At 41.0% G+C, this 27808-nt stretch overlaps 1 protein-coding gene across 6 annotated transcripts in view; it reads right to left on the reverse strand.

The window, feature by feature from the left end:
• Positions 1-10543: 10543 nt before the first annotated feature.
• PARD3 (par-3 family cell polarity regulator) overlaps positions 10544-27808 on the reverse strand; it is a 616019-nt gene continuing 598754 nt past the window's right edge. For all 6 annotated transcript variants that reach the window (XM_039839775.1, XM_039839772.1, XM_039839773.1 and 3 more), the window contains 2 exons: positions 18804-18931; positions 10544-12583 (listed from right to left, as the gene is read on the reverse strand). In XM_039839775.1, the coding sequence (XP_039695709.1) occupies positions 12184-12583; positions 18804-18931 (528 nt within the window). In that variant the 3' untranslated portion in view covers positions 10544-12183. The remainder of the gene's footprint in view (positions 12584-18803; positions 18932-27808) is intronic.

The raw sequence follows: 27808 nt of genomic DNA on the forward strand, positions 1-27808 counted from the left end.
CTGAGCTGTTTGGTCAAACCAAAGGATAGTGGAGCCTGAATCGCTAGACAAGGACTTGCTTCGGGTAGAAGTAAAACCAAAGCCAGAAATAAGCCTTAAACACAACATTGGAATTAAATAAATCCTTGCAGTTAACTGGGTGTAAAGATCAATATGGAGATTTAAGCATCAGAATCATGCCTCAGAGCTAGCCCGAGATCAGGGATTCGGGGTGCACTAATGGGGTATTGAAAGGTTCCAATTATTTTTAAAACAACGGACCAGTCTCATCTGGACTTAAGTAGACCTGATTCCTGTAATATGTGGATGAATCACTTTGTAAGACATTATGCTCTCTCTGCAGGACTTTCATCTTCAAATTCACCAAAATGCTATTTAACACGAGTGTCCCTAAAAATCCTAGTATTTGTGGGTGGTTTTTGTTTTTTGTTTTTTGTTGTTTTTTTCCTAGCTGATGGTCTCATTTTCACAAGCAAGGCCATAGGCCTTAGCAAAGGAAAGTTTATAAAGAAAATGGGCAAAGAGAAGATGCACCATGATTAAGTCAGCCTAAAGAAGGATGTAGCATCAGAAAGGAAAAAGGAACAATAACAAATCCATTAAAGTTACACTGTGGCAACAAGAATGTGCCCTCTGGCAACAGATAACTCCTTAATGTGGAGATTTCTTTAATGAAAGCTATTAACCATGCCCACACTTTAGGCCTTTGTTCTCCTTTGTAAGAAACTTTTAATCAGAGAGGGAGCAGCATTTCCTACCCTTCAAGGGTGATCAATACTCCTACATGTGCCAAGAGGCCATCAGCCAGAGCCAGCATTTTTGCCGGTCTCTCCAGCACTCGAAAGGATAGTTGGCACTCCGGACAGTCTCTTAATAGCCAACATTGTTAAATAGTAATCACATGGCTCTAGACTTCTCAGCTTCCTGTCATCTCTGAATTCTGAGGATTGCATAAGTGCCAGACACATGTTTCTTGTCCCATCTCTCCTATCCTCTCCAGGATGAGCTAGAAAAATTGTATCCCAAATCCCACTATGTTCCATGAGTTCTCTGTGTCTCTGGCTCACCCTCAATTTGAGCTCTAGTGAAAAGTAGTCATCTTGTAGGCATATTCTGGAGAAAGGATTTGGGAGGAGGGAGACTCTGGGGTGACATCCACCCTCTAGAGAACCTCTGCCTTCCATAGGACTCTAGCTGCTCTTCCCCCGCTAGAGTCCCACCCTCCATCCTGGAGCTCAACCAGCAGCTAAGTGAGAGAGAGCCCGTATGTCTGGTATTTGTAAAAGCTGAGCTTTTGAACAATTCTTTTTCTAATTAAACTTTGGAATCATTTGATAAAGGCCACTTGGAAAAGATCAGGCCAAGAGTTAATCATTGTGAGAGAACTTTCACTTTACAGGATTAAGGAAAGAGGCAAACCGGATGTAAGGCCTTTGTTTTCGAACTGACCTGAGGGTTTAGAAAACTTCTTGGGCTCTTCCTTGGCCAAATCCAGCTTTTTTTTTTTTTTTTTTTTAAGGAAGGAAAACTCTCCCAAACTTCTCTCATATATGCTCAGTTGCAGGTAGTTTCTCTATTACCTTCTCTAGTTTAAGTCACTGGTCAATATGAACTAATTCCACCGAGCAAGTAGATATGTGGAGCAATCAGAATAATTTTGGTCAGTTATATTACCCATAGAACATGGAATGGTTACTAGTTAGGAAGAGATCGGGTTATTCCTATACAGGAGCCAATTGGCAATAAGTGCGGAGAAGCAGTCAGGGGAGTTGTTTCAGGTACAGAGTAAATAAATCTACTTCTCCCAGTCTATAAGAAAGGAAGCTAAGCAATAACTTATTTTTGGTGGTATTTCTTCCTTTTTTATATATACATTATATATATGTGTGTATATGTGTGTGTGTGTGTGTGTGTGTATATATATATATATTATATGCAGTTGGTCAAGATGTGGACACAATTTGATATCACACTTTTTTTATGAACGTTGTATAGTAATTATATTTCAATGTTGATGAAATGTATTCATAAACATTAATTTTAATAACCGATAACATACTAGTACATTTTATGCCATAATTTACTTAGCCATTCCCCCATTTCCGCATGTGTAAGTTCAATTTTTTTTTTTTAAATAAACGATCTTTTTTAACAGCTTTGGGTATAAATTCCTGTACACGTTTCGGGTTGTTTCATTAACTAGATTTAAGGTAGCAAAACCTCAATGTCATAGGGTATGAAGGTTCTTGATACATTGTCAAATTCTTGTTACGTTTTCAGAACCTAATTCCTTCAAGTCTCAGCTTGCTTACACATCATGCCTTAACTGTATCACATTTTGATTATTGTCCTCTCTTCCTGTTATTTGCCCACAGCAACTTTATTCTGAGAGTGCCTGTCACGGTTTAACAGGCTACACCCACAACCATACCTCGGAGATATTGAGGGTTCGGTTCCAGACAACCACAATAAAGTAAGTATTGCAGTAAAGTGAGTCACACAAATTTTTTGGTTTCTTATGCATATAAAAATTATGTTTACACTATATTGTAGTCTATTAAGTGTGCAATAGCAATATGTCTAAAGAACAGTATCATAATTAAAATATACCATATTGCTAAAAAATGCTAGCCATCATCTGAGCCTCAGTGAGTTGTAATCTTTATGCTGGTGGAGGGTCTTGCTTTCACATTGGTGATGCTGACTGATCAGAATGGTGGTTGCTGAAGATTGGGGTGACTGACAATTTTTTAAAATAAGACAACAATGAAGTTTGCTACATCTATTGACTCTTCCTGTCATGAGTGATTTCTCTGTCGCATACAATGCTGTTTGATAGTATTTTATCCACAGTAGAACTTCTTTCAAAATTGGACTCATCCTCTCAACCCGTCACTGCTTTATTTTTACCACTTGGCTGACTGTTTGACACACGAGTCCTACCTTTGAGCCTGTCTCAGCTTTTGACATGCCTTCCTCACTAAGCTTAATTGTTTCTAGCTTTTGATAGAAACTGAAAGGCATGCTTCCTTTCACTTGAACACTTAGATGCCATTGTAGAGTTATTAATTGGCCTAATTTCTATATTGTTGTGTCTCAAGGAATAGGGAGGCCCAAGGAGAGGGAGAGAGACAGGGAATGGCCAGTTGGTGGAGCAGTCAGAGCGCACCTAACATTTATCTGTTAGGTTTCCCCTTTTACATGGGTGCGGTTTTTGATGCCCCAAAACAATTACAATAAGAATAGCAAAGATCACTGATCACAGATCACCTAAACATATATAATAATAAAGAAAAAGTTTGAAATATTGTGAGCACGGAGTGAGGAAATATTGACAAAACGGCTCGACGTACAGTTGTTACAAATACCGAATTTGTAAAAAAAAAAAAAATGCAATATCTATGAAGCACAATCAAGTGAAGCACAATAAATTGAGGCATTCCTATGTTAGTATGTTTATTTAATAAATGTTTGCTTTCGCCTTTGGGCTGTAATTTTTATGTAAACATCAGTGTCTCCAGTTCACCACTGAATGTGCAGTTACAGCACATTGTCTGCTCTATATTAGCCTCTGCATAAATGAATGAATGGATGAATGAATGAATGAATATAAATATGTGTGTGGTCAAGACACAGATACGCATGGCATTAAGTGGGTTTGGGAACTTGGGCTGCTGTGATGCGGGAAGTCATAGCAGCCTGTCCCTAGGCGAGAAGACTCATCATGCTCTTTGCAAGACCGGCTCTCCGAATCTGAGAAAAAGGCAATAGAACTTCGACCTTCCTCTGAAAAACCATAGGACTTTATCAAGCTCAGCATCCCTTTTTACCTCAGGCCTCAAATAAGCCCAAGACCAATACGTCCGCTCATTATGTGGTCTGACATCCCTAAAGGGCTTTCCATCCCCACCCATTTCTTGCTCAAAATGGCATGGATGGCCTCCCTAGGGGTGGCCGTTTTCTGCTCACACAGGGCGTGCTTCAGTCTTGTTGACTCTTCAGGGTCATTGTTCCTCCCTTCTCCCTAACCCCTGCACTTCTTCGAACTATTAATTAGCTATAATGTGTTATTTCACTCCTGCTTGCAGTCTTCCATAGCTTATCACTCTGTGACGACTTTAGCACTTGAATCGCACTGTCTTATAACCATGTTGTCGTTGTTGTCATTATTGTTGTTGATTTCAACACCCATGAAAATGATTCTCTTAACATACTGTCTCTCTGTTCCCGACTGCCCACTGCCATTGCTCTTGTCTTCTGCCTCAGGTCAACCACCTTCTCCCATGGTCACACCTATCAATATTCCCCCATAATCTCTACTTGGAGCACCCCACTCACTGACCACTCTAGCCCCCCAACTCCAACCAGTCTTTGATCCCAATTCATAGGCCAGCATTGTTTTGTGTCCTTACCTGATTCTTGTCCTCACTTTTCTTCTTATCCAGCATTGATCATTATCATAATAAACACTCTTCTCTTCTGCAGTCATGCCCACCTGGCAAAACGCTAAGCCTGGCCCCCTTACTATTTATTCTTTGACTACACTGCCGCCTTGGGCGCTTGCACTTGTGGGTCCATCCTCACACACATTCTTCCTTCGAATGGCCGCATGGCTCCCTCCCCTCCTTCATATCTCTGCTCAATTGTGATGTCTGTCTACTCTGCTTGAAATAGCAATCTCCCCACGCCTTCTCATTTTGTATCCCCATTTTCTTCATGCCTAGTATCACCCTCTGACTGTTATGTAGCTACTCCCCATTAGAATAAGACTGCATTATTCACTGGAATATTCCCAGCATCTAGTATAGCACTTGGCATACAGCAGGAGCTATGAATGAATGAATGAATGAATGAATGAATGAATATGAGATCATTATTTTTCCTAAATTGACTCTACATTCTACATTCTACATTTCAGGCCATATAAAGTGGCATCTTCTTTAAAAATCAATATTGGCCTTTTCATGGCCTTACAATTACCTTGAACAAATCACACAAACAGGATATCCGTGATTTTCAATGAATCCAGAGGGAAACCTAATAGGGCTGAAGATAGGCAGCAGAAGATACCAGCATAGTACATGAAGCAACCAATCAGAGATTAGAAGTCCCTGATGAGCCATCCCCTAGTGAATGGAGAGAACATTTCCTGGCTTACGGGAAGGAGAGCTGGAGCCAAGGGAAGTGCTTCGTTCAGCTGGATTAGTTATTGGAAACTCGTTTCCTTAGGCCAGCCAGTTCCTGCAGACACTGAGTCTGTGACTGTCTCTGTCTCTTCTCTAGGGGCACGAGATCAGAGGAAAGAGGCCTGGAGCCTCAGCCCCTGGCTCCTTCCTCACAACCCCACAGTCCACTTAAAGGAGCAAGGAGGGGACTCGCCTCTGGCCACAGAGAATGGACATAACCCTCACAGCAAAGCAGACCTTCAAACTCGGAAAGCTCCCCAGGAGAGGCTGCCTGGTCCTCACGAGCTGCCCAAACTCTGCCTGCAGCTCTGAAACATTCTCAGGAACTGCCAATGTTTCTCTCTGAGATACTGTAACTGAGTTTGATTAGGATCTGAGTGAAATAAGCCACTCGTTTCACTGGGAATGTCTCAGAGCTAAGTTTCTACGTATAATTAATATTCTGCCTCTTTGAAGATAAATTTTATCTATCGAACACTGTAAATGGATCATTTCCCCTTGGCTATTACTATGTCATCTCCTTACCAAAAATAAAATAAATACAAAGAAAAATGATAGGTAAAGAAAAAAATCTTCACTAAAAATGATTTACATTTTTATTCCCAATGCGAAAAGCTTAAGAATGTTTTTAATGCATGTTCAGATTGAAACCTGCTGCAAATGTCTTACAACATTTTGTAACAGGCTTTTCCCATCTGTGCTGAAAACAGCTGATGATTTAATGCAAATTGTTATTGTTTCACGATCTCCAAGCGATCTTTTCTATTTCGTATTAGCATTTGGGATCTCTTTTGCATCTGCTTCAGAAATTCAACTGCTGGGATTGGCTTTTTGTTGTGGCTACTCTGCCTCTACTATGACCTACTTTCCTCATGTTCCAAGATCTTACTTATTTAATATATTTTTTAAAATTGTCACTATCTTCAATCTCATATGACTCTTTTCTCAACACAAAAACCTGGCTAAGAAATGAACACCTTCTGGTCTAAGAGGTTTAAATAGTGAAGCAAAGGATCTAGAGTGTGGAACAGTGGTTACCCACGAGGGACCGAGTGGGTCTGCAGATTCACGTGGAAGCTTGCATTGTCTAATCCAACAGGCATTTAAAATTTACAGCTCACTGAGCCTAACGCGTGAATAAACCATTATATTTATATTATATAATGTATATGATACATATATTATGTAATACATAAATATGTAATGTTCTAGTGTATGTAAATAGTACTGTGCTTAATAAAATAAAATTTATTTTCAAGGCCTTACAAATTTCATAACTCTTCATACATGATATTTTATTTACTTTACCAGTCAATAAATTACGATCAAGTATAGAATTTTAAGTTGTTATAAATGAAAAACTTTTCTTTTGGTAAAATCTTTACACCACAGAGGCGTGCTGCACTCAGGACAATGGGTTTTGTGTTGTGATTGAGCTGTTTACCAATTGGCAAGTCACAAACTCTGGGAGTCTCAGTTTCCTCACGTGTAAAATTGAACTATCATTTCTCTAATCTGCTTCACAAGGTTTAGAGGTTCAAAAAGAAAAGATGGGAATGTCATACATATCGTCAAATGCTCCATGAATAAATCAGCCAGGGCAGCTTGTGTACTCTGAATGCAGGTTTTGTGGAAAAGTTTGGTCACTTGGACCAGAGGAAGAGATCCTTGGGTTCAGATGGGAGGCAAGCCAAGCAGATAAAATTAAGGAAAGTTTGAAAATGGAGTTGCAAATCAGGGCATGCGCAGGGCAAATTCCCTTTGAGGCTTCACAAGACAAGTTCAAAGGTTTGCATTATTCCGAAATACCCTACATTCATTGGCAAGCCCTAATCTGACAGGTCTCTGGGTTGTGGGCTTGACGTTTTCACCCATTCCATCCCAACATTAACAGCTGGGATAAATATGTTGCTGCTGACAACCAGAGCTGAATAAAAGCAAGTCAGATATGAACCGAACCCTGAAACCAGATCATTAGTCAAGGTCACGACTGGCTTAGAAATTTACGTTCCTTTCCTTCCTGTCACTTGCCAGCAATATATGGCACTCTTCCCCCTTGTAGTTTGCAGTTGGCTGGGCCCTGAGCCATGTGAGACTGTTTTTAATGGCAGAATCTTCAAAGTTGTACTTAAAATATTTGCATCATAAAACCCTTCATGGAAGCTAAACTGCAGTTTCAGGAGGAGCCTCCCAGCCAGCAGCAAACTTGCCTCGGCTACAGAGGGCTCCTGCCACCAGTGCCACCTTCCAGCAGCTGGCCCTCCAAGGCTAGGGATAACCCCAGAGCATCACAGTGAGACATCCACAGAGTCTGGGAACAAACTCCAAATGGCTTTTGTGAGCCAGCAACAGTGTGAGGTGTCTCAGCAGTTAGTTGAGCAATTCGGAAAAGCGTGTTTTTCACACATTTAATTGATCCTGTGAGCAAATAAGTGCTAAGGATGAAAGATGAGTAACTGCAACCGCACAGCGGGAGGCCTTCCTTCTGTTTCTTGCACTCGTCTCCCGTGTCCAGTATGGAACAGACCCGTCTGAGGAGGGACAGGCTAACGCGCATATAACTTGCTTTAGAAATGAGGAAAAAGTGATCATTTAAATCTGAACTAAGAAGAGGACGGGGGGAGGAAACTTGTAAGGAAAGGCAATTTTCTCCTTAGCAAATGATGTTTGATGAATAGCACCATTAATGGAATCCTTTAAAATGAAATTCTCCACTATAGGGTTTAAACAAAAGAAACTAAATTTATGGATAAAGGACACCTATAGTTTTTTACTTTCCTGAAAGGGATATGAAAGCTGAGGGAAAAGGAAGAGCAGGGGAGATGAATGCTAGCTAGACGATGATGAGTTTTGGAGGGAAGACCCTTCTAACAGAAAGTTAAATTCCATGTGGAGTACGACAATCTCCCACTTTTTCCATGAGAGCTAAAGTAAAATATCAGTTTCTTGTTAAAAAGAAAAAAAAAAAGCTTATGCTGAGAATTATAACTCCCATCCTCCATACATTAAAAAAAAAAGTCAGTTTAATTCAGCCAGCTTTGTTATCTAATCATTACTCAGTGCTGAAGGTAGTTTTCCATTAACATGTCTCCATCACTCTTACTTTCTGACCTGTGAACGTTCTTATTAGCTACCTTATTAAGATGATAGCCTGTCTCTGAAATAAGAAAAGAAGATTATCTCCCTACCTGACATGTCATCATAAGAGTAATCTTTTTGGGGTTGGGGAGTGGGGAGGAGAAAAAAAAAAAAGCACTGACTGTTAAATAGTCATTTGAATTCATGGCACACCATACTGGACGTCCATAGTGGACTATATACTTAGGAGAGTTGAATCTGTGACTTACTCTTCCAGAAACTAAGTACTATCTGTTTCATCTTAGGCTGGTTCCAACTGCGGGCAAGACCTGGGTTTTAAGAACTCATAGGGTGAAATGAGGAACACGTTAAACCAGACAAATATAGACACATATAAAATTATAGAAATATGCTACACATGCCTGTTACACACACACACACACACGTACTCTAATAAAAACTACGAAGGAAGGGGAACAGTCCGGAAGATAACCATTGTATCTAGGTAAATCACAAGCAACGACATATGGACAGAGAAGCCTCAGCGACCCCTGGTCTCTTTCCTTAGCTTTGTTTGCAGACTCATGGTGGTAGACAATCACCAAGCACACGGCTGACAAAGTGGTCAGCTCAATTTGCCTATTCTCTGCCCCTTTTCATAAAGGGTTTCCAATAAAGCAAATTTCTCCCACTCAAAGAAGCAGACGATTCATTGTTTTACTGTTTCTGATGTGATGTAGTTGACTTCCTTGGCAGAAACGCTGAGCAGCCCGAGTCCCAAGCTTCTGCCTGTTCGCGGGGCAGCTGGGACAGCCACCGGTGCTTTGGCCTCTCAGCGGTCCGTGGTCTAGGGGAAGGGGTGGGCAGCGGTGCTGAAAATGCATATAATATAGGTACATTATATGTTATTTCATAATTTATATTTACACGTAAACCTTTATAAGACTACATGTAGTCTTAATGGACTGAGTGGTGATAACGTATTGGTGGAACCATCTTCTCTGAGGGACAGCTGAGTAACTCCACTTCCATCCTCTTCTGAGTGTGGCCCTTGGGGTTACCTCCTATCCCCTTTTGTGATGTGGCGTGTCTCCCTGCTGCTCGTGCGTCTCCCTGCTGCGCAGGGCAGAGCGTAGTGGATCTGCAGACCATGCTTAGCCTGGTTCCTCCTGGAGATGCCCTCTTTCAGGGACCCGTGTGAGGCCTTGTGATGTGTTCTGGGGCCAGAGGTCAGTTCACGTAGCCGAGAGTGCTTCATGGAGCGCATTCGCACTTCCATGCTGACTCAATTTATCTATTCCTACTTCTCAGTGTGGCTCAGATTGTCAACATTAATCTACAAATCCCTTTGTGATTTGGGTCCCCACAATACTCAATATTTCTTCTCCTGCTCTACTTCTGTCAGTTGAGATTAACGACCTTCGAATTTTGGCACTTGTAAGGGGCCTCCTGGTCAGTGAGAAAATTAACAAATCTGTCCATCTTCCTTTCTACTTTCCCACACCTTGCATGCATCCAAGAACTGAAGACGTGTATTTCCTTGGCTTGCTATACGCCTCTCCTTAGGAATCCCGAGGTGACAGAATTTGGGCTCAGCGACAGGGTGAAGGCTGCAAGGATAACCCACTGATGCCGGGCACTCCTCAGGGAGGGTACTTTCGACAGGACTTTGCAAAGCTTGCCTTTCGGGCAGGGACCACATCTACACTCGTGCACAAGACATACCTAGGATGCACTGCCCTTCATGCCACCAACGCACCGTCCAGATACTGATGAATGTCCATCTGAATTAGTGAAGCCTTATTTCATGATTTGGGAAATGAGAACGAGGTTAGTATTGGAAGTGGATTGGGTCTGGACATTTTTCTGGGCTCGCTGTATGCAAGGCTAGGACTCAATCAACACATTTGGCTTGTCGAAATGATCCAAAGGGATCAAAGGGCAATAATAGAAATATTTATGTAGTTTCCTATCTAATTTTTCTTTTGTTCCGTTCTAGCTATTGGCTTCCTCAATTCAGCATCCCCCAGGCTTCTTTCAGCAGCCTGGGCTTCCCAGTGAACTCATTAAGAAGATCCTTCTCTCCTTCCCGAACCCTCTCTCCTCAGGTGTTCAAATAAGCAATCAATCACCCACTTGAGTGTTTACACACAAACAAATATGAGGAAACTTTCAACTTTTGCTAAATATGAATAAAAATAAAATCCACAACTGCTAACACACTAAAAAAAAAAAAAAGCTAGGAGAGTTTCCACAGGAATACGTCAGATACCACAAACAACAGGAAGAAATATGCCTTTTATTAGAAGTCTCATATGTACAGAGAAAGCTGTTTCCCACAGCTCAGGGAAGGCTGTGAGAAAGAGCTGCTGTCATTCAAGGTCACCACGCTTACATTGGTTAATACCATTGAAACATCGCCTCACATTATGAACAAATAGAACCATTACACAGAAATGCAAAAGAGACATAGGTATGTGTATGGACACTTCACATATTTTCTAAAAACAAGTGGACACAAAAATACAATGTGTCAGTAAAAAAAAAAAATAGGCATATCAGTACATGTCTTTTTTTTTTTTCCTTTTCTTTTTTTGTTAATACATGGTATGCTGAGCTTTCATCTGAAGCTTTTTTTTCACGTCGGGATTTGCAGGCACTTTAGCAACCCAGCCATGGTTTACAATACATGACGCTGAGACCAACAGATGGAAACACGGGGCAACCGAGGGCCTTGTGACTCACACGCATGTTAAAATATTGGGAGAACAATCTTTTGTTACCATTGTTTGGGGACACCAGAATGTTCTCTTTGTGATGTGTAACCGTTTTTCCCTTATTTGTCTTTCCTGTTCCATGGCAGAATTATTTAGTAGCATGGATGGCATCACCAGGCAGAGAAACAGCATGTGGATGCACTAGACGCCCGTCAATTCCAACTGATTTAAAAAACGGTAGAAAGCAGATGAGTTTTTAGAATCTCCGAACGACTGATTTATCTTTGTCGCATTCTATGCCCTTCTTGCCAACCTGTCAATCAAAAACTAATTAAAATAATTATTGGGATGTAATGGACCAGAAGCTCGTCCTGGGGGAATTCTTAGTACCACCTCTGACACCGTGACACACACAGGTCTGATGGGCAGGCCCAGTCCTTCCTTACCAGGGGTCCCTCCTGTCACCCACGCTCCCTACACAGAGCTGTGGTGACTCAACACGTGTATTAGGAACATGATTAAACAAGTGTATGTATAAACTCAGACCAGAACGATCACTTTATTGGTAATGGTGAGTCATAAGGCAGTTACAAAAGGATCCCCACGATGACCAGACAGTATTGGAATATGGCTTAGCTTAATAGCATGAAGGAACTTTCCTGTTATAAGCTGCTTAGAAAGAAAAGAGAAAACCATACCGATTATAAAGTAACCATAAATGACTGCGTTGTGAAGTTCTGGAAAGCCCCAATTTCTGATGTATGTCACCCGCTTCCAACCACCAGAGACTGAGATGTCACCTCACATCTCACAAAACTTAAAGAGAAAAAAAAAGGAATCGACATTACCTTAGCTTCAAGGTAATTTCTCACCACTAGTTGTATGGGGCTGTAACACAAAGCCATGAACATCTCATGAGTCGGGCCAAGAATTCCTGGTCCTCCAGAGAGATGCAGGGCATGTGAATGCTTCGAGCAGATGATTGTCAGATGGTGGGAAATCCTTCCAGGAAATACACTTGAGACATACTGGCAAAGACATTAAGGCCATCCATTTCTTTGCCCATACTGCTTAAAGGCACTGATACCAACAACAGAAATATTCCACAGTACCCTCGAGGTTTTCAAAAAACTCCCCAAATACAAGTCTTCATAGGAAGATGTCCTTTATTGCATGATGTGAAGCATCCACTCTTCTCCTGCTCAGGAATAGAAGGGCCTCCCTTTCTCAGGAGTCTGCAGTCTGTTCAGCCTAGCGACCTGAGAGGGGGACGGGGGCACGTCCTGCCGGAAGGGCCCCTTGGGAGCACTGTAAGTGGGGTCCTGCACTTTCTTATACGAGTCATAGTTGTTGAGCCCCTCGGGTGGAGGAGGGGGCTGCTTCTTCATCTGTTGCTCTTTTCGCCTCTGCTCCTGGCGAAGGAGCTCCTGAGTCTCCAGCATCACCCTGGCGTTGAAGCCGTGCCCACCCAGGTAGCCGTTTCTGGAGCCCTGGTAGCTGGAGTACCTGGGGTTCTCCTTGGCACTCTGGAAGCCTTCCCCCGGGGCGTAGTTCTGCTCCCAAGAATCCTGGGAGACAGAGCTGGCATTTTTCCTGCTTTGCCTAGAAAGCAAAGCCCAAAGGTCAGTGTGAGGGTTGGGAGAAGGGGAGAGAGAAAAAGAGGAAGGACGGGGTGAGGGAGGAGGGGGTGAGGAGGAAAATGATTTCACTATTTCAACAAATATTATTGTGTTCTACTCATGTGCCAGACCCTGTGATGGAGGCCGGGGGATGAAAACAGGACTGCCCGCAGCAAGCCCACGTCTTAGACAAGGGAACAGACAAGGGCTAAACAGGAGAGTGAACCAATGGATGAGCTCTTGAGAAGGAGGGTCTTTCTGCGTCTGGGTAGGTCCTGTCTGTTCTGCTCAGGGTAACATCTATCTCCTGTAATTTAGACACATTGGCAAGATGCCGTACAGGAGGATTAAAGATTTGGCAACTCCTGTCCCAGCAATAACTGTTCGCTTTAGAACGTTATGATTCAATTCTAAACAAATAAAACAAATATCTTACGCAGCTGCCACCATAATGCCAGAGATCCTAGCTAATAGGAAGTACATGCAATGGATTACAATATGAGTTTAGTCATGAAAGATTTAAGTCTAGACTGCTTTATGATTAAAGATGCAACAGGCAGTCCCTTAAAGCCCCGGTTTTTGAGCTGTATATGTCAGCAACTGTCACTCATCAGAATACACACTCATCAAGATTTTAGCACCTGGACGTCTGTAGAGTAAGCATTCTTTTCCTGTGTACTGTACCCTCACCAAAGATCGGGATAACCCACTAAACTCCCTTTGGGAACCACAGGATAGGGAAATATATCAGAGTCATATAGAAATTTCAAATTCTTATCACTTGTGCAATAAAGTTGCACATCCTTTTCAGGAAACATTATTGTTTTGAAATGTCTTTAATTTACTATCGAGTCTCTAGATGCTTTTATGAATTTACAATAAGATTGGCTATGATAAAGTAAAACAATTTTGTGCCAGACAGGAAGACATGCCCTAATTTTTAGCCTTGAAATGGAAGAGAGGGAGAGAGAATCGAGTCATAAAACAAAATATATTGCTCCATTTATCAATAAGAAAATCATTTGGCGACGGTGTGTATTGCTCAGCCTTTCGCATCAACATACACATGACAGGATGTTCAAAAGGACTCCCGCAGAGGAAAACAGAGGCTGTGCAGTCACTGGGTCTCCCCTGGGAATGAAGCAATTTGCATTTTTGAATATTTGCAAGTGCCATCAATATGGTTTGGGATGAAATCTGCCCATTTTCCATATGGCCTAAAATGTAGTCGGGGATATTTTCATTATGGAAAAGAAACGAATGTCCATGCCATCTCTGGATGTGACTGTGATTAATCGAGTGGCCTGCAGTATCTCTATCTGGTTCTCTTTTAATGGGAGGCAGACTATTTCTACAATCAGCCCAGGCAAGAAAACTTACATTGGATGAAATAGTTTATTTGTCCAAAGCACTGATTATCTTCACTTAAAAAGTCATAAATTAATCTGCCCAGAGACAAGAATGATGGAAAGTGCCAGCATGAAACCAGGGATTTGACATTAATCACGAAACTTTAATTAAAACAACGAACTTGTTATGGATGTCACAGCAACAAAAGTGGGTTTCTTTCATGAGCTGGTTATCAATTTAAAGATAAGCAGAAACGGGCTGTGGACATTTCACCTCTTTTTCATCCTGGGCCTGCTGAGGTCCACTAACCCTCCCCATCCCCCACTCCCAACTCTGTAACGCCTGAGGCTTCACTCTGTGGAAGTCAGGCACTCTAAGTTGAATTTTGAATCATTCCAGGAAGAAAGAGTCTTTCTAAATTTAAACACATTGAGAACTCGCTAAAGGTTTGTTAGGATGGAAATTATGATGTGGGAGAAGGAATTTCTTGTAGCTAAAATTTTCTTCAAATTAATCAGTATAGAGAGAAGGAAGCAGACCTGCCTGAGGTTTGAAGTAAGATATGTGCAGAAAGCACACATACAAGTGTACACACACACACACACACACACACACACACACACATGCTTCCTTGGTAAGGAAGCTAGTGGTGTTAATAGCTCTTGATTAAGAGACAAGAAATGAGCAGATCATAGAGAAACACAAAAAAGCAGCAAAAAATAAGTTTCTACGCTAGAAAAGTAGTCACCTAGGCATAGTGGAAGAGTGGCTTAGGATCAAATAGACAGATTGAAATCCTGAGTCTGCCGCTTGCCAGCTATGTGATGATCTCTGGGCCCAACGTGCCTTACCTGTGAAACAGGCCATACCGTCTAGCCTCATGGGGGTATGGGGGAGAAATCAATGAAATAACATGTAAAATGTTTAGAAGGTGTGGCATAGAGTAAAGGGCCGACTATTGGGTGTTGGAGGAGTAGTTTGAATGCAGCGTCACTCTGCCTTCAAAGCGCAGGCTCTGGGTTTTGGGGGGGCATCTTTCTGATCAAAGAAGTAAAATAAACAATAACATTTGCTCCCTCTTCCTTTGTCAGAGGGGTCAGGTAGAGACAAGGGGAGAGAAAGGCACTAGAGATTAACTGAAGAACCCTCACTCAGTGAGAGAAAGTCCACAAACAGGTCCACAGAGATGACAAGCAAACCTTGATTGCTCAACACCACAATAACAACACCGGCAAGGAGTGGCAAAACATACTGCTTTGAGTTGGTAACCAACACAGAGGTTTCTTATAGACATTTCAAAATGAAACTTGAATTCTGCCTATAGGTCTCCTTAATTACAGTTAGATTTCTAAATCCACTGAAGGCACAATACCCTGCTTTGGCAATAATGATCTCTCAATGATCTTAACCATTGGTGGTCTGAAGACTATTACCGTGTAGGGAACTTTTACCAAAGACCCAGGGCCCGAGGAAAGCCAGTTATCTGCCGAGAGGAAGGGGTCACAGAAAGATGAAGAAAGTTGTGAAGACCAAGGCTGCCACGTTAACAAGTAGCTCAGAGACAATAATAAATGGGCCTGGCGGGGAGACCAGGTCAGGGTGTGAAGACACAGCCGGGGAGTGAGACGTACAAAGCAAAGAAGTGAGACACCAATGGACATGGAACCAAGGGTGTAAAGAGGAAAGAGAGGTAAGAAAAGAAAAGAAGAGAAGAGAAGAGAAGAGAAGAGAAGAGAAGAGAAGAGAAGAAAAGAAAGAAAAATATTCAATAAAGGATCTTAAATACGTCTATCAGTGACTAAAACTGAACATACTTCTACTTGGTTTGAGAGTTGTCTTTTTGGATACTAAATAAAATAACTAATTTAGGAATTTAAAAAAATAAAAGACAAAAATCCTGGTCTGATTGAGAATTGAGTATGAGGCCACTCAGGGTCCCTTTCCTTTGGAACTAGTGTTACCACCTGGCTAATGTTTCTTATTGACATTTCAAAATGAAACTTGAATTCTGCCTATAGGTCTCCTTAATTACAGTTAGAATTTACAAACCACACTGGCTCACATACATCCCTCTAATTCAAACCACCTTATCTATTGTGACTGATACAAAGTCCTGACCATTTGTTTTATTTTATGCTCCACTTGGCAACCGAACTATTTTTGTGTATGAAATCTTTTTCGGTATCGAATGCCATACCAACTTGTTTAGACAAAACTCCGCTAATTGTCAACATCCGAAAAGCAGAGGTCAGGTGTCTCTGAAGAAAATCACATGTCAGACACTTGGATCGGACCCGAGCTCACACAGGCTGCTGCAGCCCTGGCTTCCTGTTTGATTTCTTGACCTCCCTTCAGGTTTCTGCACAGACCTGCTGCTGAGAGGTGGCGCTCTGCTGGGTGCTGAGCTGGGCACAAGTCTCTGCATTCCTGATTTTCCTCACACATATAAAGTTCACATCGAGAAATTATCCTCTAAAAGGAGAGAACACGGTGTAGAGGCCTACCAGCCCCACTTGCCTAAACTTACACAATTCTTTCCTTTTGAGTTTTCTGTTGTTCTCATATCTACACAGAATAAAATGGCTAATAATAAGAGTCACAATTACCCAGAGGGAAAGTTTTAGTTATTTAGGGAAGCACTAAATGACGGCAGTGGTACAAATGGCAGCAATCCTCCATGGAATGCAGATACTTCTATCAGGAGCTACAGAAGGAGAGGGAAACAGAGGGAGGACAGTGGGGAGGAGGTGGTAGAAAAGGGGGGTGGACAGGAGGAGCCACCGGAATATTGGGCTACTAGGGAACGCGACCAGTAGAAATTCAGTGGAAGCGCCACATTGATCTTTGTCCTCTTCTCAAGGACTGGGAGCCCGCAGTCTCTCTCTCCAGGCCATCTGCCCGTCCCAGCCCTCCTGCCACCATGTCTACCACTTCCCTTCCCTAGTCCTGTGCATTTCCCAACTCCATCCTCCTCTTAATACACTTTGTGATATTTCTCCTCCATATCTTATAAATACTCTCAAATATGACTAGGACACATGAAGCCAAACAATCTGCAAACAGAATAAGATCCCAGTCCCTACATGGACAAGATATTCTTACAGCAAATCACAGCCATTCGACAGGCTACGAGCCACCTGTGTGGCTATGGCACAGGGCCATGCCCGGAGTGTCAATTCACCCACATTATCACGCTCATCTTTTTGAGGGGATGCAAGTCGACAGTCTGGGAGAAGGGACTTCACACAGAGAACCTTCGTGTATAATCCTTGAAGTGCTCAGCAGTTTCTACATCAGGTTGGTTCATATGGCGGCCCCTTTCCAAACACTAATGTGTAAGGGGAACCTCACATCTACATCTACTGATATTCCCAACTTGGGAACCAAAGCTCTCGGTAGCAATGAGCCATATAAAACAATGGTTATAAAGGGCATGAGCAGGTTTGAGTTTGAATTGTCAAAATTATGTACTAGCTCTGTGACCTCAGGAAAAGTTGTTTGACCTTTCTAAGCTGTTTTGTTATAGGACAAGATGATCTCCAAGACCCGTCCAGACCTAAACTCCAATGACGCTACCTAGAGTGGCCTAAATAACTCTTGGTTATCCTCCTATTTAAAAGAAAAAAAAATCATTTATATCTCAAAAGAAATACAACTTTCTGAACTGAAAAATAACTGAATGAGTACGTTACTACAATAATGGTGCTCGTCCCGGTACATATTTTCATTCACATCCGCACTCCCTTGGTGACCCGTGTCAATGTGGTCAAGTCCCCCATGGTTATCACAGCGATTATTTAGCATTTATAGGGACCCATGTTTATTAGAAACTGAATCAAGATCACTTTTACATTGGTCAGTTAAGGTGACACAGATAAGCATTTTGCCACTCCGCCCCAAAGTTGTTCTGCTCAAATTCAAAACAGTTGACAAAAACATAGTAAGTGAACTTTTTTTTCTACCCAAAATATTCTTGTCACCTGGTTTTGGACTAGAAGAACAAATGCCTGTAAGAATTGTGATTATAGGAGTGGCTCGTTTTGGGAAGTGTGGAAAGCTCAACGTGTTTAAACACTTTTTTCTTCACTATGCCTGGAGGAAATACTTGGATGGAAACACGGCTGTCATTTCCATATATTAGGGCTCGGTCACCCAAGGGTTTTCTGGCCTTTTGCAGAGAACCCCCAGAGCGGAAGTGCCGCCATAGGGGAGCGCAGCAGACAAACCCTCCAGCTTGGCTGTCAGCTAACGAGGTGGTCACACTGGGATTCTCTGAGGATCAACACAGAGCAAAAGCCAAGCTGGCAGGACAGCCAGAGAACAAGGTTTAGGACCACAGAGCCCGCCTAAGCACGGAGCACGGAGCATTCACCCCTATCCTTCAGCTCCACGGGTACAAAGTATCGATTAGTCTCATCACCCTACGAGCTAAGCAAAATAAGAGTTATCTTTCATGGCCTTGTCCATGGCCACATGGGAGGTGGCGCACCCCATACTATAATCTGGGTCCAATCCCTAAGCCCCAGTAATCATAGGACGGGTCGCTTTGCTTTCGGTCAGGGAGCTGCTGGGTGAAAATGCTGGCATCCCCTGAAACACCTTTCTTTCCAGTCCTCTTGCTACACAGTAAGATGGCCTCTAAGCTAAGCAACGACCTCGCCATCCATTTAAGGCTCCTCTCTGACTACCCTGTGGGAGGCGGAGAAGCCATGCAATTCTGGAAGGAAACAGGGATTTCCTGAGGACTGGGGGCAGGGGTATGTGGTAGGGGAGGGGGGGAGGAGGAGGGTGGGGGAAGGGGAGGAGGGGAGGGTGGGGGGAGTGAGGTGGGTGGGGGCGGTGCACGCTCATACCGGGGCAGAGAGCTGTACTGGCGCTGGGCCTGCGGGAAGCTCTCGCGCTCCTCCTGCCGCTGGCGCTGCATCTGCACCTCCACGGACACCGAGTGCCTGCCACTCTGCGCCGCCGGTCTGGAGTTAGGCTGCAGGAGAAAGTGCAAAATAATTAATGAGAAAGGAATTATGGAGATTCTCACTGATTGACTTAGAAACATTTTGTAAATTCCGTGAAAATTTTAAAAACGCAAGTACAATTTTCTCGAGTTTGAAAAAAAGGGACATCTAATTGCTTTTAGGAACACCCCCACTCAATCATTTTAAATTCTGATTATGGATTTAGAATGGTTTAAAATTGAGAGGTCAATCTTTCTAAACTCCTAATGTGGTCTGGCAAATACTGACATTAGATGCCAGTTTACATCAAATAGGGGAGTAGAGCTGCTCAGAAAAACAGAAGTCAATGTCAAACAAACAAACAAATACATAAATAAATTGCTACAATAATTCACAAAAGTGGGAAAGTTCACGGATGTACACTTGAAAGTTAGCCATCCTAGTGAATATTTTCGGAATTATTTATTTTAATCTGGCAGTAGGATACAGTATAGGCTGGTCCCCCTTTTCCTAAAGAATGACAGTTAAATTATGAACCACGATTAGTTGGAAGTAGGCACTGTTAGCCATGTACAGATCTCCTCCAGTCCACAGATGGTAGCCAAATGGGGAACAGAAATGTTCATCAAAAGAATAAACCTGAAAGCTAATAGCTACTTGAATTGGTTATGAGATAAGACGTTTTGCCTTAGTGAATAGGAAATGGCATTTTTACTTAGGTTAATTATATCCTATAGAGAGATGTTCAATCCCTCTGGCTAAACACTTTGGTCAGGAGGTCATCTGCTGGTTGCTGCTTCTCGCCCAAACCACGTATTGAATGCGTATGCTGTGCTGCGTAGATCAAGCCTCTGTGGATACTCCGACTTCTCACTGACAAGCTTTAGCTCACTTTCTAGATCTGGCCCTTTGAAATAAAAGTAGCTCTAGTCAAAATAGACAACAATGCCTCTTACTTTATCCACATCCAACAATGGTTTATCATAGCATCAGTGGCATACAGTCTTAAGTAATCTTTTTGGTGCATGCTAACCTCTGTTCCTCTTGGTGTTATGCAACATTGTGCAACAGGCAAATTCTGAGTCAAGAATGTCTGTTAAAAAGAAGTTATTGATCTTCTTTTAGAGATGAAAGCCAATGGCAGACTTTGACTCAATAATAATTCACTAAAATAATAGTCTTAACATTCATTTGGAGAGCTGCAAGATAACATGTGGGCTTGTTACTTAAAACAATGGCTCCTGTGGTTGGCTTTTGTGTGAACAGGAAAAAAGCATCATCTATTGTTCTCCTCCTGCCTGGGCAGCATTATCTTATTTGTTGGTAAGCAACAAATAATACGGCAGTATACAGGACAAAAATTTCAAAGCCTATGGGCACAGTCAGTGAACATATTAAAAATATCCCGATACAAAAATAACATGTGAAGAGATTAGGCTTTACAATACCCCAGTCTCTACTAGTGGATGTTTATAACCACACACATTGGAACGAATGTATGTTAGGAGACCCACTCCGCAACACCGGTAAAATAACACATCAGTGGTGCCTTGAGCAAGGAAAACACTTCTCTGGGTGAGTTTTGCTTATGCAAACAAAGCATCAACCAAGTGTTCATCAACTACATTAAAGAAGACAGACATTTTCTTCATTACACTTGTCGAAGCTGGCCAAACAGAAAACTGAGCCATTCTAGTGTTATGGTGAGCCGTGGGCAGCCTGAGAGAAGCCACTGGAGAGAGGGAAAGCTAAGCAAGAAAATACTACACAATTTCCTTTACGCCCTCAAAAAATAACCTCCTTTTCCTTTCCTTTTCACTCAGAATAAGCTATATACATGTGTCAAGCAGTCTTGAAAGATCTGGCATTCTGCAGGAAGATTTAGTAACTGGCTTTGTTAGCTCATGCTGTTCTGTGACACACTGCTTGTGGAGATATGAAAAGAAAATGCAAGGTCTTGTAGAAATTTCAGGTGTATTTTTAAGATGTTTTCCCCAGAATTTGATTCTGACAGAGAAGAAATGTTGAAGGGCTGTTGTTTCCTCAACTGTATATTTTCTGACACTCTTCACCTCCAGCCTTATCAGCAGCAAGATCTAGTTGGATCTTGATGAACTCCAACAATGAAATTATCATCAGATGGGATCTGAAAACTTAAAATGAGTGAATGAACTTGGTATCAGCAAACTGACATATTTCATACTATCATGCTCACTATGATGAAATACGAACCTCAGGCTTACATTAATATTTCACTCCATTTGTCTTTTCAGAGCATACAAAAGGGTAGGTTATTAAAAAGAATCACTCTTATCTTTAAGATGAAACTTTATTGGGCCACAGATTTCAAGAAAGATTGTATACACATGACCAGCTTAAAGCAACATATAAATAAGTTCATCTGGAAAGTTTTATACTTGGCCAGAATCAAAAATAACCTGATTCATGATTTCAATGAAGACCTCATAAAAATGTAAATTGTGGGAACAGAACGACAAGCGACAATCCTGACTTTTAAATACTGTGGGTTTCCATCCCTACATGGCAGAAACAGAATAATGTACTGAGTCCAAAATTACAAAAACATTGACAGAAATGAAGAAAGAGATAATTTGTATCCACAGAGAGAAATGCACAGTTTTCAAAGAAAAAAGCATCAATGACTACAACAACAAAGTAACGTTAATGTAGGGAAACACCTGGGTAAAGGATAATTGGAATACTTCTGGAGATTCAACATATAACAAGACAATAGTTCTGTTTTAAGGGTGCAAATTACAAATAAACCTGGCCTTGTTCGTGATGAAACTGGTGACAAGCAATAACCTTTCAAGTATATGTATCACCCAGGTTACCAAGGCCATAATGATAGCAGTTGAAGATGAAACAATACATAATTATCCATCACACAGTACACTGGAGGACCATGATCTGTGAATTTCTTCATGGCTGATGTTTAAATCCCAGGTAAAAACTATGCATGTTGCTTTTGTAAATGAGCTCCAAATTACTGGTCTTTATCATGATGATAAAGAGATATTATTTATACTATATAAAAAAATCATACAAAGCTTAGGAAAACTACACAGTCTTGGTATCACTTATTTGTGTAAAACAAAATATAAAAAAAATCTTCCATATTGTGTTTCACTAAGTTAAGCGTTTCTCTCAATTAAACAAAATCATTCTTATTTTTCCAATATAGAAGTAGACAATTCAAAAAATTAAAGTAGAAAACCAAAACTATTAATAGCTAATAGACTAAAGAAAGAACAAAAATAAAAATACTGAATACAAAGTTTCAGTACTAAAGAGAACTAGGTGATATAAAACTTTGAGTTTAATATAAAAGTGTATGTGTCACTTATGAAATGAAATTCATTACTGCTTTATCAACATTTATACAAAATATTTGATAATTTTTAAATATTCTGATTTTTCTTCATATAGATAATAGCATGTAAGCACGTGTGTGTACTCGTATATATTCAAAAATATACAATATGTAATATCCTTACGAATGATAATTTCAATGGATTTTCTACTTAAATTATGAATAATAAAGAGTTTTTCAAATTTCCACAGATGTTCGAGGGCATATATAAGAAATAAAAATAGAATGAAAAAAATGTGTGCTTTGGATGAAAACCTATGATGAAGATAATGAGAATGATGAGAGCAATAAAAAGAATACTTCTATCCCTTTGAGATTTAGAATCCTTATTTTAGCATTTCCAATATGCTGTAATGCTAATATAAATTCCATATTCTAATATAAAAATGGTAATTTAAAGATCTGGTAGAGGGTTAAAATAATTTTTATGGCACTGAATCACATGAAGAGTATAAATTGTTTACTCTGTTTAAAAGTGGCCACTGCACTAACACTGGCAAGTATTTTCTATAGTAGGATTATTAATAATTTTTAGTGAAAACAAAGTTAACTTTTGTTTATCGGGCCCGCCCTCCCAGCCCTTTACCTCTACCCCATCATACACTATACTTAGTTATCGATTGAACTCTTGTGGGTGCTGAATGTTGAAAAGCTTAATTGCTACTAATGACATCAGTAATGGCTGAAAAATATGCAGAGCATACCAATTTCCCTCATAAAGTTTTTATAAATACACGTTTTGGTCCTAGCATATTATCTGCCTTCATCTCTTCTTCCCCAACTAGTGTTTGGATCTATTTCCGAACCCCATCACAAGCAGCAGCTGCACTGAAAATAAAGGGGCAGCTCTACAAACAAGCCAGACCCCTGTGCTGTAGGCTAATGGCAGCCAAGGGAAGCCTTATAGATCTCCACCACCCAAGGCCTCTGTGGAGAAAACGGCCATGGGTCACGAAGGCTTTGACCTGGAGGATGGGTCCTAGGGCTACAAGAAAGGAGCCTACTTTGCGGCAATGCAGGCTTTTACCATCAGTAAACGGTACTACTTTTCTGCAAGAAAGGCTTTTTCCAGGTCGATTTCCAAGGACAATGACTTCCGCCCAATTTGAACTAGAATAATACTACTGCAAGGGCTGACACCTAAGAAGGCATTTTTTGAGTGAAAGCATGGACACTCACCATGAGGAAATGACAACAGATACCTCTTAAGTCTTAAAAAAGATGAAAAAAAAGAAAATCATCATTTTCTCAAATTCCCTAGGTACAAAGAAGGCAATCTAGGGGTTCAGGGTGACTGTGTACTGTTGACTGGTTTTCTAATTAAAGCAAGCAAAACCCTAAAACGGTAAGAGGAACCATTAAAAGTCCAAGACAGGAAAATAGAGAAAAGGACAGATTTTGTTTGTTTGTTTGTTTAAAGACAGACAGCTAGAAAGAAAGCTTGGGGGAGAAGAGGATATTCACATCGCAGAGGATCAATTTTCTATCTGAAGGTCTAAACTACTTTCAGTCACTACAAACCGGGGATGGGAAGGATTTAGCAATAGAGCTATTAAAGGCTCCATTATCCCATCTATCAGTCGTCTCAGCCAGCAAGTCTCCTTATGGGCAACACTCAGGTATCTGCAAAGTTTTAACAGCACACTGTACTTATGTCTGCAGCCTGCAATTTAATTCTTTTAAAAGCAACATTAAGTCCTGTCCATATCTGAGCTCTGTGATAATAACCCTAACCTCAACTATTGTTCCATTATCTTAAGAAAGATTTAAAGAAACTTGCTGTTTTATTTATAACGCACCTGGCACTACGTGGGGAAGAAGTCACTTTTTCTGCTTCTTCTCTTACTCAACTTGGGAGAGAATTCAGTTCAATTATGGAGCTAAGGAAATTTTCTGGGCCTCTGCTCATCTAAAGACCTTTTGTGCCACAAATCAGCTCCCTCAGGCCCAAACATTATTTTGAACAAAAGCCCAGGAACAGGTGCATTCGGTACTGCTAGAGTTTAGAGAGAACATTTTGAAAATGGATGAATTGAAAAGGGCTACTTGGATGAATTTTCTGCAGCATTTCTCTCTATGTAAAATAATTGGCTTGGATATTTTTCTATACGATACATCTGGTTGCACTTTGTGTGTGGGCATTTCTAACAAGCATGATAATTTCAACTAATATGGTCTAAGCTGTATACACAGCCTGAAGATGAGCTTGTGGTTCCTTAAAACTAAAATGATTACAAACCATTCCAGTGGGTGAGATCATGGTCTCATCCTTTCCAAACACAGTGACCTTTGAAGGTCAGAATACATATGGGAAAAGAAAAAAGACTCCAAGATACTCAAAGCTCATTTTGTAAAACACATAATAAAAACCATAGACCAAGCTGCATTTTGAACAACTGAGCAGCTCTTATTAGGTTAACGATGAGAAGTGATATGAAAATTAATACACTAAGTAGAACTATAGTCACTTTAAGCTCATTTTTCACATGATCAGTAAAATGGAGAGGATACAGCAAGATCCCACTTGTTTGAAAATAAAATAAATAAATAAAAAGAAAAGGTCAGCTCCTGACCCACAGTTTGGGAAATTATTCCATTCCTAAGGTAATCAGCCTGTCATCCAAATAGTTCCCTGCTCACTCATTACAGGAAATGACAATACAAGCCAAGTTGTCTGTCTAAAGCTGCTATGGCGTTTTACTATACAATAATTTGACCTATGACCTTCGGTAGTTGAGTTTCTGAAGGTACAAGATTTTCTCAAACATTTTTTCTAACATGACTGTTCACGTTAAGAAAGTAGCATAGAAACATATGCCAACATATTCACAGGCCCCACTCAAAAAGAAACAATAAAACCAAAATGTGTATCTAATCATTTCATCTCCCAATGAAAAACATCTAGAACTAAGAAGTAGGAAATGCTCATTTAGTCTGAAACAAACTTGGAGATATAGTGTGTCAATACAACGTCCCCAACCAGAAATAAATCTAGTCGATCCTGGTTCCCAAAGATGTTTCACTGTTTCTCAAAGTTATATATTTAAAATATATTGCAATTTCAAAGAAGTGTTCTTTCAAGCCTTTCTTAACCACTCACAGCTGATTTGGGTGGGTGTGGTCGCTGTGCTCGGTGGTCCATGCATACCCTATTATAACCTAACCAAGATTCCTTTCTTTTGAACCAGCTTGACTGCAGAGTTCTTTTTTTCTCATCTTTCTTTTCCAGCACCAAACCTGATGACTAGACCATAGTAAGCACTCAAGAAAGTTGATAAATTAAATCATTAAAGAGTAGAAAGTCTGAATATGCTGCTTTAAAATCCACATTCCCAGGTAAAGGCGAATGGTGTAGCACTCCCCTCGTGGTGCAGGATGGGTAATGAGAAATCCAGGAGGTCGGAACAGCATGTGCGAGAGAGCCATTGCCACGTAGAGTTGCTGTTTCCTCCTTCAGGTTGACACTGTGCACATTACTCTTTTCAATGTACACAGTTAAGGATGTTTTCCACATATCACAAAAGAATCTCGCTTTAAGAAACCTAGTAGGGATCAATTGAGTCAATTATGTCAAACGACATAAGTAGATTAATATAATTGTTATGTTGTTACATAGAAATGACTCAATTTACTTGATCATCTAGAAAAATAAGCTACGTATTTTATTAAAAATACCATTAATAGCAATCCTGTTTCAGAGGACAGTTAGAGATTTTCCTAGAGATTAAATCTGCTGAACTTGTTTTGCAACATCCCAGAGTCAGGTTAGGACTGATTTCAGAAGGAGTTTTTACTCCTGGACGCTGGCCTCATATTGCCATTTGCCTGTTCTGAGGCCCCGTCTTCCTCACCTGAACTAAGGTGAAGTCCTTCAAACTAGTACTGCTCCTCCCATTGTTCCGTTTCTCCTTTCATTCACAAAATTCACCTTATACAAACACCAATTTGATCACTGAATGCCATCATCGAAAACCTTTATAGCTTTCTGGCTTTGTGTAAAGTATATTGAAGGTGTTGGATTTTAGGACCAAAAAGGATCTCAGAGATGATATACACTCTGTAGCTGTGCTTCTCAAAGTTGAACATGTTTCAGAAGGGCTCGGAGGGCTTGTTAAAATACAGGTTCCTGGGCCCCACCAATAGAAGTTCAGATCGAGTGAGTTTGAGGCAGGACCCAAGAAAGTGTATGTTTAACAAGCTCCCAGGTGATGCTGAAAGTGCTCGTCTGTGGACCACACTTGGAGAAGCTCTACTTGCATCTGCTTTACCTGATACACTCAGCTTCCTCTCAAAATTTCATTTTGACAAAGCATTTAACAACGAACACTCGATCAGCTACTCTGACCCTCGTGGTTTGCAAATAAGAAAACGGAGGCCTGTGGAGCCACGTCCTCAGCTAGCGGTGTTCTGCCCTGATTCCACCCCTCTTCAAACCTTCAGCCCAGCATTAAAGCCTCCCAGTACAGTTATACCTTTCTCCCTCCTTCCTTACAACACAACCGACCTCTAAGTTCTTTGTTAGTTGAGTCATTTAAATAAAACAGGATTATTTTTTTTTACTTCAAGTCTTTCCTAACACCATTCTTCCTTCTGCCCCTACTCTCCCAAATATCTACTGTAATTATATCTCCAACACTTTGAACTGAACTCATTAACTTTTCGGACTGTACTCTCTCCTCTACTTCAGGGACTTGCATGCGTGTATGGCACACCTTAATCCTCGACATCAACCAGAACTGGAATGCCTCCAAGAGTCTGGACTCCAAAGAATACATTGTTTTGACCGCAGCTTCCTAGGCTTTATAACCCCGAGACTACTGACCCTTCTTGTGTCCTCCTAGGAAATCAGGATATCACAGAATTAATTTTTAAAATTGTTTATTCTATTCCCAATCCTCTAAGCATTGTCGGCTATGGTCACATTATCGTGTTGACTGGCCTTTACTGAAAGCCTCGGCTGGATTTTCCAGCCTCAGGCAGCCTATTTATTCATTCCCAATTGACTCTCTCAAGTTTCAAAGAGATTCTTCAAAATTCCCATCATCTTGGAACTCCCAAGTCTGCTCCAATGCCTCCCTTTCCCAGAAGTGCCATCTCTGATGTAAAACACAAGGTTGGAGCACATCCTGGGGCTGGACTGAGGAGGACTCACATGCCACACTGTGGGGTTTGCACTGTATCTTGTGGAGATTGAAAGGCCATTTAAAGTTTTGCTTTAGGAAGATCACTCTGGAGGCTGTGTGGAGGGTAAACTAGAATAGAGATATAGGCAGATAAACGAGAGGGATTCAGCAAATACACAAAGGAGCTGAGGGAGAATAAAGGAATAAGAAGTACTAAATACTGTACTTTGTGTGTAGTAGGTACAAGATAGACATGTGTTGAGCTAATTTATTCTGGCTCTGATTCTGCAAAAAATATATATAGAAAAATATTTACTGAATTTAAAAAATGCATAATTGAGAGCAAGAATACTTTTGCTATTTCTTGTCATAATGCAAATGAAATCTAT

Source organism: Pteropus medius, unplaced genomic scaffold (genome assembly GCF_902729225.1).
Source record: "Pteropus medius unplaced genomic scaffold, Ma_sr-lr_union100, whole genome shotgun sequence".
Taxonomy (NCBI): Eukaryota; Metazoa; Chordata; class Mammalia; order Chiroptera; family Pteropodidae; genus Pteropus; species Pteropus medius.